Source organism: Prionailurus viverrinus, chromosome B2 (genome assembly GCF_022837055.1).
Source record: "Prionailurus viverrinus isolate Anna chromosome B2, UM_Priviv_1.0, whole genome shotgun sequence".
In the NCBI taxonomy this organism is placed as follows: Eukaryota; Metazoa; Chordata; class Mammalia; order Carnivora; family Felidae; genus Prionailurus; species Prionailurus viverrinus.
The window spans coordinates 77008363-77026184 of NC_062565.1; the positions used below are offsets into that span (position 1 = coordinate 77008363).

At 45.1% G+C, this 17822-nt stretch overlaps 1 protein-coding gene across 2 annotated transcripts in view; it reads left to right on the forward strand.

The window, feature by feature from the left end:
• The window catches only part of NT5E (5'-nucleotidase ecto), a 49311-nt gene continuing 31489 nt past the window's right edge, over window positions 1-17822 (forward strand). For both annotated transcript variants that reach the window (XM_047860055.1, XM_047860054.1), the window contains exon 1: window positions 1-411. In XM_047860055.1, the coding sequence (XP_047716011.1) occupies window positions 73-411 (339 nt within the window). In that variant the 5' untranslated portion in view covers window positions 1-72. The remainder of the gene's footprint in view (window positions 412-17822) is intronic.

Genomic DNA, 17822 nt, shown 5'->3' on the forward strand with positions numbered 1-17822 from the left:
GCTCCAGCTCCCGCCGCCACTCGCCGCCGCTCGCCCGGCCAGTCCGCACTCCCCGCTCCCCGCGCCGCAGCCATGGGCCCCGGAGCCTCACGGGCGCCGGCGCTGCGGCTCCTCGCGCTGGGCGCGCTGCTGTGGCCGGCGGCCGGCGCCTGGGAACTCACCATCCTGCACACCAACGACGTGCACAGCCGGCTGGAGCAGACGAGCGAGGACTCCAGCAAGTGCGTCAACGCCAGCCGCTGCGTGGGCGGCGTGGCGCGCCTCTGCACCAAGGTGCAGCAGATCCGGCGCGCCGAGCCGCACGTGCTGCTGCTCGACGCCGGCGACCAGTACCAGGGCACCATCTGGTTCACGGTGTACAAGGGCGCCGAGGTGGCGCACTTCATGAACGCCCTGCGCTACGACGCCATGGTAAGAGGGCGCCTTGTTAGCGGGGAGGCTGGGGAGCCCTGGGGTGGGAGTCCCGAACCGAGAGGGAACCCAGCGCGGAGGAGCAGCGGACGGCGGGGCATCGAGTGGCCGGCCCGGAACAGGACGCAGAGCGCTGTGGGGAGAAAGCGACGCCTCCCGCCGGCGTGCCGGGTAGATACAGACATAAAAGTCCTTTGGATGATTTCTTTTTAAATAGATTGATGCGTTTGATTACCCCCCCCCCCCGCTGGAGGGGGGGGCATCTAGAGGAGAGGGACACAGCCGTACCTCCCAGGGGAGTCAGCTGGGGTACATGGGAGCAGTGGCAGTTATCCAAAGCCAGGGTCAGGAGTAGAATGTTTTATTTCGTTTTTATTGGAAGGAAAACTCAACTCAAAGAGGTTGGGTACAGTGCCCTGGTCATGGGCTCCAAAAGGGAGACAAGATAAGAATGGATTGCAGATCCCTTTGATGTTGGAGCTTGAGCCCGATTAAGCTCACAAGCTTGGGGTAGATTCCTGGTGCAACTACCTTCTGTGTGCGAGTTATTTACTGTCTCTCTGTGCCTCAGTTCCAGCCTTTATAAAATGGGGAGAATAATTGTATCTGCCTCAGAGGGTTGACTGGCACACAGTGTGGCCTCTGTAAATGTTACTTTTATTACCAGATACTACTCTATGTTTTTTTAACAAAAGAAAGAAACTTCCAGAGAGACCCAAAATGCTGGAACACTGGGGTTTCAGAGGATTTCAATAAAATCTCTTTGGCAGCAGAGATATAGGAAGAGAATCCAACTTAAGAGATGAGGCACTCTTAAAACATGTGCAAGAGTTTTAAATCCAAGCTCCCAAATGCTCTGTTAAAGGCAATGCCTTACTTCTTGGACTCAATTCTAGAAAATGAGCAGGGAGGGGTTTCACAGTAATAAATATGCCCAAAACGTATATCTGGTTTATTTTTTTTTTTTTTAAGTTTATTTATTTTTGGGACAGAGAGAGACAGAGCATGAACGGGGGAGGGGCAGAGAGAGAGGGAGACACAGAACCGGAAACAGGCTCCAGGCTCCGAGCCATCAGCCCAGAGCCTGACGCGGGGCTCGAACTCACGTACGGCGAGATCGTGACCTGGCTGAAGTCGGACGCTTAACCGACTGCGCCACCCAGGCGCCCCATGGTTTATTTTTTTAATCAAACCACCACCCAACTTTAACCCTGTGTAAAATCCTAGACTAAAGGGATTCTGTGGAGTAACCGGTGATAAGAAATCTTAAGAGCTTTATAAGAGGAAGAACAAAGCAGGGAAATCTGTGGAGCCCACGTACAGGGAAAGGAAGGAGAGGTGTGGTCCAGGCTGGGATACAGAGGGCTAACAATACACTTGGTATCAGAAGAGCACAGAAGTTATTTTTTCCCTGGAAACGTGGAGAGAGGAAGATGGGAAAAGATGATAAGGTAGAGCTGTTTGGCTTTTTTCTGCCAAAAAGAAAGCTCATTTCAGAGAGGTGAGAGATGGGCAGAGAGCTCCTCTCCATTCTGATTATTGGTCATAAGGTTATCAGGGTCACTGAAAGCACAACAATTCAAACAGATCCCTAAGCCCTGCAAGTCCACAGATGGAGTGGGGGCGGCTCACCAGCATCTGTCTGGACTCCACAGAAGAATGATGGGTCTCAAGAACCCTGTATGGTCTCTTAGCGTTGGTATTTCCACAGCCCAACCTACCTGGTGTTTTGTGTGCGATGCTGACAGAATAAATATTTATTGAATTGAATTGTTAACTAGTCTACGTCTTCATTTCCTCCCAGAAGTGAAAATAAACATTATGTGAGTTTGTTTTGATATCATGTGAACCACAACTCTCAACTTTTTTTCTTGTGGCATCCTTTTCTCCATGGCTATGTAAACTCCTTTAGGTGGAAAAAAAAAATGGAGAATTCCTAGTTTTCCCTAATACTAATGTTTTCCTCTTTAAGTCAAATTGATCCCATGATATTAATCACCATATCAAGTATTTATGATAGAACTCTGGCTGAGGCTGGAACCATTTTCTGCAAGTTACAGCAGTTCCCCACTGGAAATTATTTAGAATGCTTTTTGTTGGATGCAATAATTTTAAGTTTTACTCAAAATCATTGGACTGAGGCCTGAGGAAAAATAAGCTACTATATGTTAACAGGAGATAAAATGGGGGAAGGCTGATGGCCATGTTCCTGATAGTATCTCATCAGGACTTACTCTGCAGTTGTGGGGTTTGACAAACATGATTTGACCTGCATAAAATTCTAGTCTTGTTATGCTTTAGTGTGTGATAAGGAGATTTTTCACTGTCATTTTTTGTTTATATTATTCTACTCTCAGGGAATTTATTGCTGTTCTGTTATAAATGTTCCCTCACTCCACCCACTCACCCTCCACATGTTAAATCCCAGGAAGCTGGAGATTTAGGGTAGGATGGAAAAGAGTTGTTCAGGGGCATTTCCAGTTCTCTAGAAACTGGACTTGGTTAGAGGAGCCACGTCTAAGGACTCAAGAGTATAGAGGGCAAAGAGGAAGCTACTAGAATCTAGCTCAACCCCAGGAGTTCCCTAGAGCAGGAGCCTCTGAAGAGGTGTTGACTTTCTAGACCTGTGTGTCCCAGCCAGAGCTGCTGAACAGTTTTCATACCTCTGGAGGGCCTGGGGCAAGCCTGGAAACCTCCTAAACCCAGCTGCTGGGCAGAAAGTGCTAGAGGGAGAATGTCAGAAGCCACTAGTTGGCTAGCTGTCTCCATGGAAGGATTAGTGCCCCTGAAGGCATGAGGAAGACCAAGTGGATGCAGTCACAGTGTGAGCTTGGCTGGGGTACTTTCTCTGAGCCCCCTGTTCCCTGACTGTAAAACAAGAGGGATAACTCCCACCCCCGTGTCGGATTTCTGTGAACAGTACGTAAGACAAGTGTAAAAATCCCTAGCACCCTGTTGGGTCATAGTAAGTCCTCAGTAAAGGTTACTTCTGGATGCGCTGCCAGGAAGCAAACAAAACAATGGAAGGTTTGGGTTTACAGTGTTAGTTTATCCGATTCCGACTGCCTGGCACACTATACCATCCCTCCTCTGCCCCCTCCACTGTCTTTCCTAAGCCCCATTTTCTAAACTATTTTACTTGTCGAGTGGACTTTGAACCACCTCCCCCCAAAGCACACAATCTGAGGGGTTCATGCCCTGAGGTGGGCTTCCCGCCTTCAGAGTGGGCTGTGAGGAAATAGCTTCAGTGGAGAAGGGCAGCCTCCTTTGTAGCCGGCCTGCTTCTGAGGTGCTTGCCCCTGCCTCCAACTTTCTGTCTGAAAGACTGCAGCTGAAGCCTTAGCAAATGGCCTGTTGGTGCCTGAGCCAGCAGGCAGGGTGGGGACTGGGGCCCCTGCCTTTAACTCTCCCAGCGGACCTCTAATCAAATCGCTTCTCATCAACATTCCCCACCTCCTACATGGGCAGCCATTCCATTTGATGTTCATGTTTTGTTCCTGTGTGTACTTCCAGAACCTTTATTACAGTTAAGGTTCTTTTCTTTTTTCAAGTATTTATTTGTTTTGGGGAGAGTACATGCGGGAGAGGGGCAGAGAGAGGGGGGACAGAGAGAGGGTCTGAAGTAGGCTCTGTGCTGACAGGCTGACAGCAGAGAGGCAGATGTGGGGCTGGACCTCACCAACCAGAGATCGTGACCTGAGCCGATGTCGGACATTCAACCTACTGAGCCACCCATGTGCCCATATATATAGTTAGGGTTCTTATGTTTTAAATATATACCTATGTATTATATATATATAGTTTATATATAAATATGTAATTTATATAACTCCTCCTGTTGCTCAGCTCATTCTGTTTCTTGCTTTTGCCCTAAACTGGTTGTGTGGGTTTTTGTTTTAGTTTTATATGAGTATCCTTGACACACAATGTTACATTAGTTTCAAGTTACAAGGTAGTGATTGGACAAGTTTATGCCATTCTGCTGTACTCACGAATGTAGCTACCATCTGTCATCATACAACCATGCAACACTGTTACAGTATCATTGACTGTAGCCCTTATGCTGTGCCTTGTATTCCTGTAACTTCATTCCATAACTGGAAGCCTGTTTTCCCACTCCCCCTTGCCCATTTTGCCCAACCCCATACTCCTTTCCTCTGGCAACCAATGGTTTGTTCTCTGTACTTATAGGTCTGATTCTGCTTTTTTTTAAACTGGTTGTTTTCACTTTGTCCATGTCATCCTGTGTCTGCTGTGTACTGTGCTCCACAGAGATCTCTGTACATTTTACTATCTGCTCTTTGGTGACGGTTTTGGAGATGGCACCAGTTATGCTGCAGTTACACAAATAGGCTGCTCTGAATAGCTTCCTCCACTTCCTGCCTAGGAAGATTTCTTTGGGATCCATACCCCACAACAGAATTGCTGGTCCCAGGGATGTGTATCCTTACATCTAAAGACTGCCAGATTGCTTTCCTGTGGGACTGGCATGCTCTACTCTCCCTGACCTCTACACCCGCACAGATGTGAATCCCCAAATCCTTACTCCTATCTTGCAGCATTATCCAGCTTTCCAGTAGGTATGAAATGGCATCTCATTATTCGATCTTGTATTTTTCCAATAACTGCGGACTTTGGTATATTCACTTTTGAGGTTTTCTCCTCCCTAATTGCATGTTCACTTCATTTGCTCTTTTTTAAACATTAGGTTTACTCTATTTTTCCTGATTTTCAGGAGTTCTAGGTATTGATCTGTGACCAATTTTATCTTCTGATTATGTGTGTTAACTCAATCCTTCATTGAACAGAAATCCTTCATTTGGTATAATCAAATTAATCTCTGCCTCTCTCTCTCTTTTTTTTTTTTTTTTTTTTGCCTTGTGATTTGTGCTTTTGAAAGTTTACATAAGAGTTTATTAATTTGGTGAGGCGCTTGGGTGGGTGGCTCAGAAGGTTAAGCATCCAACTCTTAGCTCAGGTCATGATCTCATGGTTCATGAGTTTGAGACCTGCATGAGGCTCTGCGCTGGCAATGCAGAGCCTGCTTGGGACTCTTTCTCTCTCCCTGTCTCTTTGCCCCTCCCCTGCTCATGTACATACTCTCTCTCAAAAGAAATAAATAAACATTTTTAAAAAGAGTTTATTAATTTTATTAATTTGAAGCTTATCATCTCCAGCACTCATCACCAGAAATTCAGACATTGGTACTGTTCTCTCTACCTTTTAACCAATAATAAATTTGTGACCTGGGGCTATGCCATTCACCTGTCTGGATCACCACTTCCTCATCTATAAAATAAGAGGTTTGATCCACCTCATCTCTGAGGTTCCACACAATTCTAAACACATTGATTCAGTTTCAGTTCAGTGAAATGTTTTGATTCAACGAAGGGGCAGGCAGATGGGACAGAGGTGCAGAGGCAGGAATCGCAGGAATCTGCAAGATTCTGGACCAGAACTGAGGAGGCAGGAGTCATGGGAGATGAGCTTTTATACAGCTTAATGGCCATCTGAAAAGTTTGGGCTCTCCTCTTTTGTCACAGCAGGGTGGGGGCTGGGGGCATTGGAGGTTTCTGAGTAGAAGGCAACTGTGGTATAATAAAAAAAAAAAAAAAACAGATATTTCATCTTTATTCCAGTTCCTGGCATACAGCTCCCAAAACCTTTGGAATCCCCTGAGTGAGGAGAGCCTTTTGTATGCTAATGAGATGACTGATGGCTGGGGACTACTAGATAGCTTCAGAAAAAGGTCTGGCAGTCAGAAAATCCAAGGCATGAATAGAGAATTGGAACTTTCAGTCTCCCCTCAACCTCGTGGGAGGGGAGACGGGTGAGAGGTTGAGTTAATCAGCAATGGCCAATAATTTAATCAACCATGCCTATGTGACAAACCCCCCTAAATGCTGGGGTTCAGAGAGCTTCTAGTTTGGTGAACACACTGAGGTACTGGGAGGGAGGTGTGCCCAGAGAGGGCATGGAAGCTCTACACACCCCCTGGCCCCCTGCATGCCTTGCCCTATGCATGTTGTCTGCTTGGCTGTCCCTCAGTTGTATCCTTTATAATATACCAGTAATAGTAACTAAAGCACTTCTCTGACTTCTTTGAGTTTTATCCAACCCGTGGAGGAGGTCCGTCAAATCCCCAGTTTATAGCTGGTTGGTCAGAAGTAGAGGTGTCCAGGACTGGCAGCTGGCACCTGAAGTGAGGGCCGTCCTGTAGGCACTGAGCCCTTTTACTGGTGAGGTATGGTGCTCATTCCAGGTAGATAGTGGCAGACTTGAACCGAATTGTTGGGCACCCAGTCTGTAACCCCAGAGAACTGGAGAATTGGTTGATGTGAGGGAAAAAAACTGTCAGTGACATAGGGAAGTCACAGTTTTGGAAGATGAGCAGAAATGGATGGGAGACAGAAGACCCCCCCCCCCCCCGGAAGAGGATGGAGAAGAGCCTGGGCAGCAGTCTAGGGTGAGGTGGTCACTGAACTGTGATGGGAGGAGAAAGGCTGAGTCCATGGGAAGGCTTCAGCGGGCAGGCAGGATGGCATGGGGCCAAGAGAGTAAACTCTGGGGTGACAGCCTGGGATCAAGTCCCCTCTCTGTGGACTGACAGCAGGTTATTTCATCTCTTGAAGCCTCCATTTCCACATGCTTAAGGTGGGTGCGATGATGGTCTTCACCACTTGGGTTGTTGTGGGGTTGAAAGGACATGGTGGCACACGGGAGGCGCTTAGCATGACGTCGGCTCTCAGTAAGGTGTTAGGAAGTGCTGGCGGTGCTCACCTTCTGTTGGCAGGGGTGACTCAGGAGAGGGTGTAATCAAAAGATGACTAAGAGGGTTCAGGCCAGGGGCACCGGGAGTCAGCAGTTTGACACTACCACACGGGAGCATGGACTCTTCTACTGAACCTTACCCCCTGACAGCTGAAGCCTGCTATTTACCGCACAGCATTGCAGTCTAAAGGCTTCTCCTGAGCTGATTGGACAGGACTGGACCCTGTGGCCTGTGGCAGACAGGGGCTGTGGAAAGAGATTTGGACGAGACATCACCACACCCAGGTTTTACTGCTTGTCTCTTCCCACTCATTAGCTATGTGAGTTTGGCCGCCGGATTCCTCATCTGTAGGATGGGGGACTGGAGGGGTAACTTGGTTTGTCCCAGAACTTAATTTTACATACAAGTCTCAGTTTGAGTGACAACTCTCTTAGGTCTCTGTCACAGTTGCTGTTACGACAGCTATTTCCTTGTGGAGAGATGGATTGGGTCTTCTCCCAGGTACCTTGAGTTGGCCACTGTTTCCAGATAGAGGTTCACAGGATTTGGATAGAGCATTACTCTATATGTAATAGAAGGTGATGGCCTAAGGAACGGTAGGGTGATGAGCCCAGTTTCAAGCCTGTTGTCTTTGAGGCTCATTTATTCATTCACTCCACAAATACTCACTAAGAACTGCATGCGCCAGGCTCTCTGCTAAGTGCCAAGGACAGCGGATCAGACCTGCCAGGGAGAAACCTGCTATTCAGTGGATAGAGGGGCAGTGCCCTTTTGAGCCCTTGTTGACCACATAGGCTGAGCAAGACCTATGAAGGTGGGGCATAAGCAAAGCAAAGCAAAAATGACTGAAATTCTAACACCTGAGCATGGGAGTTCAGGAACCAAAATCTGGTCTGCAGAAGACACAACATCAAGCCTTAATTTATGTGTCACAGATGCCCAAATGGATGATTGCCATGTTTCCTCTTCTCCACAGAAAACTAATCCCTAAGCAAGGGGAAGTCACCTTATATTCAGGTGCTTACAAAGTCTCTCACATCAAAGAAACTCTCAGAATTACTTTATCTTCTATAGCAAATCCATGTCCTGGAAAGACAAATTAACAATGCTAATTTGGAAAGTTTGAAAGAGGTATACTGATGACAATGGTTTTGTTGTTGTTGTTGTTGTTTTTTAAGGCAAAGTAAGTTAGTAGCTATTCATAGAGCTCAGACCTCAGAAGTTTTGAGAGTCTGGGTGGTTGTTGATCCCCAAGCCTCAGTGATGTCAGTGGCCCCCACTCCATCCTGTGGCTGTGGTCATGGCCTTTCTACTTCCTCTCTTCCAGAATGAGTTCTACACCAGAGCTGGGCGGGGTGAGACAGGCCTCAAACACAGAGGGAGGAAGCAAAGGCGGTTTCTTTGCTCATCTTGTCCTTGTTCTGGCCTCTGTGTTTACCCAACTGAAAATTGGAAAACAAACAAAAAGAAACAAATCACACAGTGAGCTGGAAGCTTTCTGCTCTCCAGTTACAGATACATCTGAATACTGTGTGAACTCCTTCAGTGTCTTTTCTTCAACCACATAACTAGAATTTGAAAATTCTCTGACACCTCTTTTCCCTCACCTGAATAATCGATTCCATATATAATCCACACATTAGCTAGAGCCCTCTAGCCCCTCAGAGATATAGTTAAACCTGCATGGAAGTCCATCCGGCAAATAGATAATTCTAAATGTAATGCTGATATATGTATTTTGCACATAGAGAGTTTGTAAATTTTTCCATCTGATGTGGGAAATGGGAAATGCTGTCTGTTCAGTACCTGTTCATTCGGTCAACAAACATTGAAGTGCACGTGAGCTGGGCCGTGCCCCAGGATCTTTTCTGTCATTTAGTCAGAGGCCACATTCACCTGCCAGGACCACCATGACCCGGCCCATGGCTAAGGAGCCAGGGAGAGCACAACCCAACACCGGAAATGGTCCACAACTCCAGAAATGTATCAACTAAACCAAACTGAATTTGTAGTCCTCTCCTCTTAAAGTCCTTGTTGAGTTTCCCTGAGTGATCGGCAACTGAGCCCCATTGTGTAATAGGTCAGGCTCTCCCCTCAATCCTTAGATGAGAGGGTGTGCTGCTGCCTCCAGTCCTTAATGAGATGAGCTAGTGTGTCAATGACTAGCTGAATACAGATGTTGTGGATTTCTGACAAATGGCTTTTTGACATTATTACAATTGATTTCTGTGGATTAAAACAATTTATTTTCTTCTGTGTCATGCATACTGCGCTGCCCTTAAATCAATTATTTCCTTCCTTTTTCTTCTAACATCATGTTTAAGCCTCTTGTCTTCACTTAGAAGATTTGACTACCTCAGCCCTCATGTTTTCATTGTCTCACTTGTGTATACAGTTGCAGCCACTTGCCTGTGAGCTTCCCCTAACTGGTGCCAGAGAGGTAAAGCTCCCACTCTGAGCGCCTTTGGTCCTGAGCAGGCAGCCTGTGCCCATGTCTTTGCTGGGCTGTTTCACAAACACCCCTGTCTGTGGTTCCCACATGTCTTATGTATGCACGGATGGATGCGTGGATGCATGCGCTCATGTCTTGCCCTCTCCCTGTCTGTCTCTCAGCTTCCTGAGGACAAGGACTTCCTGGGGCCTTGTTACTTGACACTCTAGAACCCTGTAAGAAACCAGTTGAATGATACCCATCCCTTCCAGGTATTTACATTAGTGGCAATTTGACAGAATGGTTAAGGCCCTGGATGCTTAAGCCTCGCTACCTTTGTTCAGACCTCAGCTCTGTCACTTGCTAGTTGTGAGAGCCCTGTGCCTCCATTTCCCCATCTAGGAAAAGGTCAAATAATAGCACCTACCTAATAACATTATAAGAATTAAATAAGTTAATATGTGAATAGGGCTGGGCTACGTAACATGAAGATCTTAACTATTAACATTTCTTTTTGTCATATTTTTTGTGTTTAAAAAAAACTTTCTTGAAATTTCCCTTATGTCAAATCATTAGTAATTTTTACAGTCCTCTGTGAACAAAGCTGAGGCTCTGAAATGTCCCCTTACTAATTCAGACATAGGCATCCTTTGCTAGTTGGGTATCTTCAGCAGATTTCCAATAGAAAGAGACTCTAAAAAGTTCCATTTTCTCCCTAACTGCCATCATGAAATCTAAATAATGTTCTCATGTACATACATAAGACACAGAACAGTTCAACCAACTTAAAAAAAAATCTTCATTCACAAAGGCCAGTAAGATATTAGTGGAAATCTAAATTTAAAATAGAAAATGAGGGGCGCTTGGGTGGCTCAGTTGGATGAGTGACCAGCTCAGGTCATGATCTTACGGTTTGTGAGTTAGAGCCCCATATTGGGCTCTGCGCTGACAGTGCGCAGAGATTCTACCCTCTCTCTCTACCCCTCACCTGCTCGCTCTCTATCTCTCTCCCAAAAATAAGTAAAAACAAACTAAAACACACACACACACACACACACACACACACACACAGAATGAAAACAAGGGAACCAGGCCAATTGCCCTGAGAGGGTCAGCCAGGAATGGTAATGCAGTTGGCTAAGCTTCCAAGCAACTTGATTTCTCTCATTTCACAAAATATTGTATAATAACTATTAACCAAGTTTTAAAAAATAAAATCCTGCCTTGCTCTGAAAAGTTTTAATGGCTCACATACCAAATCAGAGAGTAAGGTGGAGCCCATTTATTTAAAAAAAAATTTTTTTTTCAACGTTTTTATTTATTTTTGTGACAGAGAGAGACAGAGCATGAACGGGGGAGGGGCAGAGAGAGAGGGAGACACAGAATCGGAAACAGGCTCCAGGCTCTGAGCCATCAGCCCAGAGCCCGACTCGGGGCTCGAACTCACAGACGGCGAGATCGGGACCTGGCTGAAGTCGGACGCTCAACCGACTGCGCCACCCAGGCGCCCCAGGTGGAGCCCATTTAAATGGACAGGTGGAGTGGGTGGTTTTATCATTCATTCAGTAAACATCTGCTGGGCACTGGTGCCAGGCATTCATCCGGTGTCACCAAGGATGCAGGGATAGTCGATGCCACTCTTGTCTGTGGGAGAAAGATGTGTGAGCAGACAGCCACAGCAAGGTCATGTATTGTCAGAGCTGTGCATGCAAGGTATGTCAGAGTGTGGTATCTACAGTGGAGGTGCCACGGAAGTCTTCACAGGGAGATCACACTTGAGCAGCATCTAAGGCATCTCATTGAGTGTGGGTGGTTTAGTGTTCCTGGAACTGAGCTCATCTGAAGTTTGGCAGAAGGAATGAACCAGCTCAGGGAGATCAGGATTTCAGTGGGAGGTAGGAGGCCTTGGAGGGACCTTGGAGGGACTCAAAGCAGGGGCTAGAAGCAGTTGCACACGCGTTTTCAGAAATGCATTCTGATGGCCTGTGGTGGCAGGAGGTTTGTGAGCCTGGTGGCCAGGAGGCTGACTTGAAGACTCCAGAAAGGTGTGGGTGAGAAGTGAGGAGGCAGAGGGGGCAGTGGGAATGTGGTAGAGAAGACCACCTGAGAGAGGATGGTGTAGGAGCAGAAGCAACAGTCCTTCCTGGCTGGTTGGCCGTGAGTGGGAAGCCAGGGGGACAAGGGGAGGGCTGCCCAGGCATCTCCCTGCTTCTCTGGGTGTTCTTAGGAGTTGTAAAGGCTCTCTCCTAACCCTGGGACCATGTGCATCCTCACAGGTGTCGTACAGCCTTAATGGCAAGAAGTGTCCTTCTCTGCTGGCCGTCCACCTGGAGGGGACTCCTCAATGGCCAGCAGACAGGCAGGAGTGGGGAAGCATGGGGAGGGTGAAAGAGAAAGGACAGTGACCACCAGACCACTGCCAGACAGTTCCATACAATGTCCCCTGAAATAAGAAACAGGAAAGGGGAACAGGCCTCTGGGCCACTGGCCCTGTCCCAGTGGGCACGTTTTCAGTGTCTGTTGCCCACCTTGCCTTGCTTCAAGCCAGGCAAGCCTGAAATGGAGAGGGGGAGGGGTCATTTCAAATCTTGGAAAAAATCTATATTTTCTTGTAGCACTTGGAATAAAAACTCTGCTTCAGGTAGAGTCTGACCAAGGATGCTACACCAGGAGCTTGTCAGAACTGGGCCTCTTCACAGCTTGATTTTGGGACATGCTGCCCAGTTGAGAATGCAGGCTTTGTGTGAGGTGACGCCTAACAGGTTCCTGGCCTGTGAGGCTTTCTCAACAACCAGGCATTTGCACCTTCCTTGCCTTCCATGGCCAAGTTTCCTGCTAAAATTACCACTCCGTGCCTGCTGTGACCATTCATCAGAGGCTTTCAAAACAGAACTCTTTGCCAGTTTGGTACTAGAGGTCAGAGAGACTGCAGTTTCTCATTGCAGCACACACAAGACATGATGATGCTAGTACAGAATTCTAGGTTACGTGGAGGAGGCTGCTGGTGGCAACAGCAACAAGTCCAGCCTTGGAAATTACTTCTCTGTCACTTTCCTCCTCTCCTACCCGTTATTTATTTACTTGTTCATTTATTCAGTAAATATTTACCAAATATTACCCCTGTGTTAGGGACATTTAAAAAAAAAATTTTAACGTTTATTTTTGAGACAGAGAGAGACAGAGCATGAACGGGGGAGGGTCAGGGAGGGGGAGACACACAATCTGAAACAGGCTCCAGGCTCCAAGCTGTCAGCACAGAGCCTGACGTGGGGCTTGAACTCACGGACCGTGAGATCATGACCTGAGCCAAAGTCGGCCGCTTAACTGACTGAGCCACCCAGGCGCCCCTGGGGACATTTTAAATAAATTATGGGAGTCAATGCATATTGTTTAATAATGCATATTGTTTATCGCTTTGATCAATCAACTGTAAATGGACAGATCAGAAAGGGAAAATTTCTATCAAGACAGTATGGTACATAGACAAATGTAATAGAATAGAGAACCCAGAATTGGACCCACAAATATATAGCCAACTAATCTTTGATGAAGCAGGAAAGAGTATCCAATGGAAAAAAGTCTCTTTACCGAATGGTGCTGGGAGACTGGACAGCAACATGCAGAAGAATGAAACTAGACCACTCTCTTACACCACACACAAAAGTAAACTCAAAATGGATGAAAGACCTGAATGTGAGACAGGAAACCATCAAAATCCTAGAGGAGAAAACAGGCAACAACCTCTCTGACCTCAGCCGCAGCAACTTCTTACCCAACACGTCTCCAAAGGCAAGGGAAACGAAAGCAAAAATGAACTATTGGGACCTCATCAAGATAAAAATCTTCTGCACTGCAAAGGAAACAATCAAAACTAAAAGGCAACCGACAGAATAGGAAAGGATATTTGCAAGTGATATATCAGACAAAGGGTTAGTATCCAAAATCTGTAAAGAACTTACCAAACTCTACACCTGAAAAACAAATAATCCAGTGAAGAAAAGGGCAGAAGACATGAATAGACACTTTTCCAGAGAAGATGTCCAGATGGCCCACAGTCACATGAAAAGATGCTCAATATCACTCATCATCAGGGAAATACAAATCAAAACCACATTAAGATACCACCTCACACTGGTCAGAGTGGCTAAAATGAACAACTCAGGAAACAACAGATGTTGGCAAGCATGTGGAGAAACGGAAACCCTCTTGCACTGTTGGTGGGAATGCAAACTGGTGCAGCCACTCTGGAAAACAGAATGGAGGTTCCTCAAAAAATTAAAAATAGATCTACCCTATGACCCAGCAATAGCACTGCTAGGAATTTACCCAAGGGGTACAGGAGTGCTGATGCATAGGGGCACTTGTATCCCAAAGTTTATAGCAGTGTATCAACAATAGCCAAATTATGGAAAGAGTCTAAATGTCCATCAACTGATGAACGGATAAAGAAGATGTGGTTTATATATATTGTGGAATACTGCTTGGCAATGAGAAAGAATGAAATCTTGCCATTTGCAACAATGCGGATGGAACTAGAGGGTATTATGCTAGGTGAAATAAGTCAGAGAAAGATATATGTTTTCGCTCATAAGTGGATCTTGAGAAACTTAACAGAAGACCATGGGGGAAGGGAAAGGAAGGAGGAAAAAGTTTCAAACAGAGAGGGAGGGAGGGAAACTACAAGAGACTCTTAAATACAGAGAGCAAACTAAGGGTTGATGGGGGAGGGTGGGGAAGAGGGGAAACTGGGTGATGGGCATTGAGGAGAGCACTTGTTGGGATGAGCACTGGGTGTTGTATGTAAGCGATGAATCATGGGAATCTACTCCCAAAGCCAAGAACACACTAGCCAACTTGACAATAAATTATATTTTTTTAAAAAAGGGAAGATTCTCCATAAAAGTAAAATATTCCAGAATAATGAAAGACCTTCATAGAAATCTGTCGGATGGCCACTGACTTCTGTGTCTCCTGCAGACGCTGAAGAAATCCTGGCATCAAGGCTCAGGCTGACACACTCCTACACCAAGGGCTTTCTTTCTCTCACTTTCACCCTGAGGAGTGTCCTCATTATTTCTTCTGTTCATCCACTTACTCATACCAGTGCCTCAGTACCAATGGGCACATTTGTTTATGGGTGAAAGGAGGCAATGAATAAATAGCAGCACCTCCTAAGAAGAGCCTTAGGAAAGAAAAAACATGAAAGTTGGCACAGAGGACAGTGTGGTCAGGCAGCAGAGCATCAACGCTGAATTCAGTAGCAGATTCCAGCCACAATATACATGGAACAAACATGGGAAATAAAAGTCAGAAAGGATTCTTCCTTCTTTCTTTGAAAGCATTGCCTCTAACGTTTGTTACTCACTGAGGATATATTTTATTGTTGTTAGAAGTCAATAAATCAATTCTGCACATAATCATTAGGGCGAGCATGAAAAACAATTTCATCTCCAGTGCCAGCTGTAGTTGATTGACAGTAACTCCCTGTAGGGCTAAGGTAAGAAGGATTCTGAGGCTCAGTCCAAACCGAGTGGGAAAGATCAATTAAGTTAATTAGCTGGCATCTTTCATGGACAGAGGAAGAGGTAGGGAAGAAGGGGAGAATGGTATTATGATAGCATGCATTTGTTTGCAGTGTATCCAAGAGACAGTGATTGAATGTTAGCTTAAATTCTGTTTAGCACACAGTGCATTTGGAAATAAAATGATAAGAGATGTAGTCACCTCATAATCACCTGAAAATAAGGAAATTGTTTACCCACAAAGGGAAGGTAGATTTTGGCCTGTATTCAGAATTCATGAGAATGATAACCGAAGTGTAGACACAAGCTTTCCCTCGGTCCTCACTGCAGGGTATTTTTAATAATCCAGGGAGAAACTTGGCGTCAGAAGTCTTAGAATATCTTCATTCTTCCAGTACTGCTTCATATGACCTGAAAATCTCTCTGGGCTTTATCTTTAGTCAACAGAGTTTCTCCAAAGCCACTAGACTTTGACAAACTATCCACATCAAATGTAAATATTAACATACCCCTAAAGAAGATGTTAAACAAATCATACTCTGTTCCTCAGAGTTAATTTAATAAGAGGATTTTGAATCAGATCTCTTCCTGTCCTTACATTTTCATTTGTTTTTAGCTTTAAATGGCAGCAGCATTTCAGGTGTTCAGGTGGTTGAACATGCTGGGCTGGCTAGATGGAAAGTGAGGAAAGTTTTTTTCATAGAAGAGTAACAGTTTTTTTTTTCTTTTTTGTCTTTTTAAATAGTGTTTTAGGCTTCTTCTGCATGAAGAAAGCAGTGAGGGTGGGGAGCCAGGGCTAAACCAGGTGCACGCATTAAATTTCTCTGATTTCAATGGTGGAGGTCATTTTGTTTGGTTCAGCTCTCTTAAGTTACAGAAAAGTGCATTTGGTGAAATTTAGTGTTTATGGTAAAAATATACAAGATTGTCAGATCTAGAATCAGTGAATGAATAGGGCTTGTAGACAAAGGAACCCAATATTAGAAATGCAATGTTTGGAAAGCAAAAATAGAAGAGAGAAGGAGAAAGCATAAGAATATGATTTAGGTCAGGGGCACCTGGGTGGCTTAGTCGGTTGAGCATCCGACTTTGCCTTAGGTCACGATCTCATGGTTCATGAGTTTGAGCCCCACATCAGGCTCTCTGCTGTCATTGCAGAGCCCACTTCAGATCCTCTGTACCACGCCCCACCCCCACTCCTGCTGTCTGTCTCTGTCCCTCTCAAAAATAAACAAACATTAAAACACTTAAAAAAAATATGATTTGGATCAGAAAAAACACTTGCCTGATGTGAGGATTATAGCAATAATAGCCGGTAACAGTTTAGCTCAGATCAGGATCTGTTGTTAAAGTCATGGGGGAGGCTGTGGGCAGAACAGCAAAAAAAAAAATGACAAGCGCACTTAAGGAGAGGGGTGGGAATATTTAGATAGGACCCAGAAAAGTGGAACAATACTGCAGTGTGAATTTGCATATATTCTCTTATGTGTGTGTTACAAATGCTCTGTAAGATGTAAAGGGACATGGATGTCTTTCATTGCTCTGAGTGCTCTTGGGCAGACTCTTCCTAAGGTATTTTCATGTTAATAAAAATTATAGAAAAGAATAAGAATTTTTTTCTGTATGGTACATCTGTATTGTACTATAACATTGTGTGTTAGCTAACTGGAGTTAAAATTAAAACTTTAAAAAATCAATTTATTTAACACATTTCTTGAGCACCTGCTGTTTGCCTGCAGGGAGCGTGGTGTTCTCAAGCAAGTGGTATGATATTCCTTCTGAAGAGCTTATGAATGATGAACTTGTAGTGAATGCAATGGAGGAGAAATGGGTCGGAGAAAGTCATGGTGGGGAAATGAAAATATGAGTTTATAGGAAAGTAAGTATTTACAAAGGCAGTTTTCTGCAAAGGAACACATTTTTGTAGGAAACGTTAGCTGTGTATAGAAGAAAGAAATTTGTTAGAGATTCTTCTGCTCATTCATGTATTCATTCAGCAGTGCCTCCCTGCTCTTCTCCACAGTCTGTGCTAGGCGCTAGAGGGGTTCAGAAGGCAGGTGCAGGCGCTGCACAGAGGTGAGCAGTAGAGCAGAGAATGTGCATCTAACTCAGAGAGGGAGCTCAATGAAGGGTCCACGGGAAGTATCACTTCTGGAAGGATCATCACACTTCAGGAGCTAAAGCCATTGATTGAATAAAGTAGTAAAGGCATGGTGTAAAAAAGAAATTTCTATTCTATTCTATCCTATTCTATTCTATCATTTCTATTCATCTACCTATCTATATTTAGATCTACCAATCATCATTTATCTGGTATATACAAAGGGACAAAGATAAGTCCAAGCATGGAAAACTGCAGGTACTTAGGATTTTATTTTGAGTAATCCCTATATATACCAGGCCTTATGCAGAGCTCTTTATATATAAGCATAGTGGTTAAGAAGGTTGCAGTCAAACATAAGTGGTTCTGATCCCAGCTCTACCACTCACTAATTGCATGACCTTGAACAATTCATTATGTCTCTAGATCTCAGTTTTCCTCATCTGTAAAATGATAATAGTAATATTATTTGTGCCCACAGCACAAAATCAGTCTTTCTTAACAAAATCACTTTGCACGATGCTGGCGTGTGGCAAGTGCTTGGTAAATGCTGACTCATTTTCATTACAACCTTTGCTTTGTTCA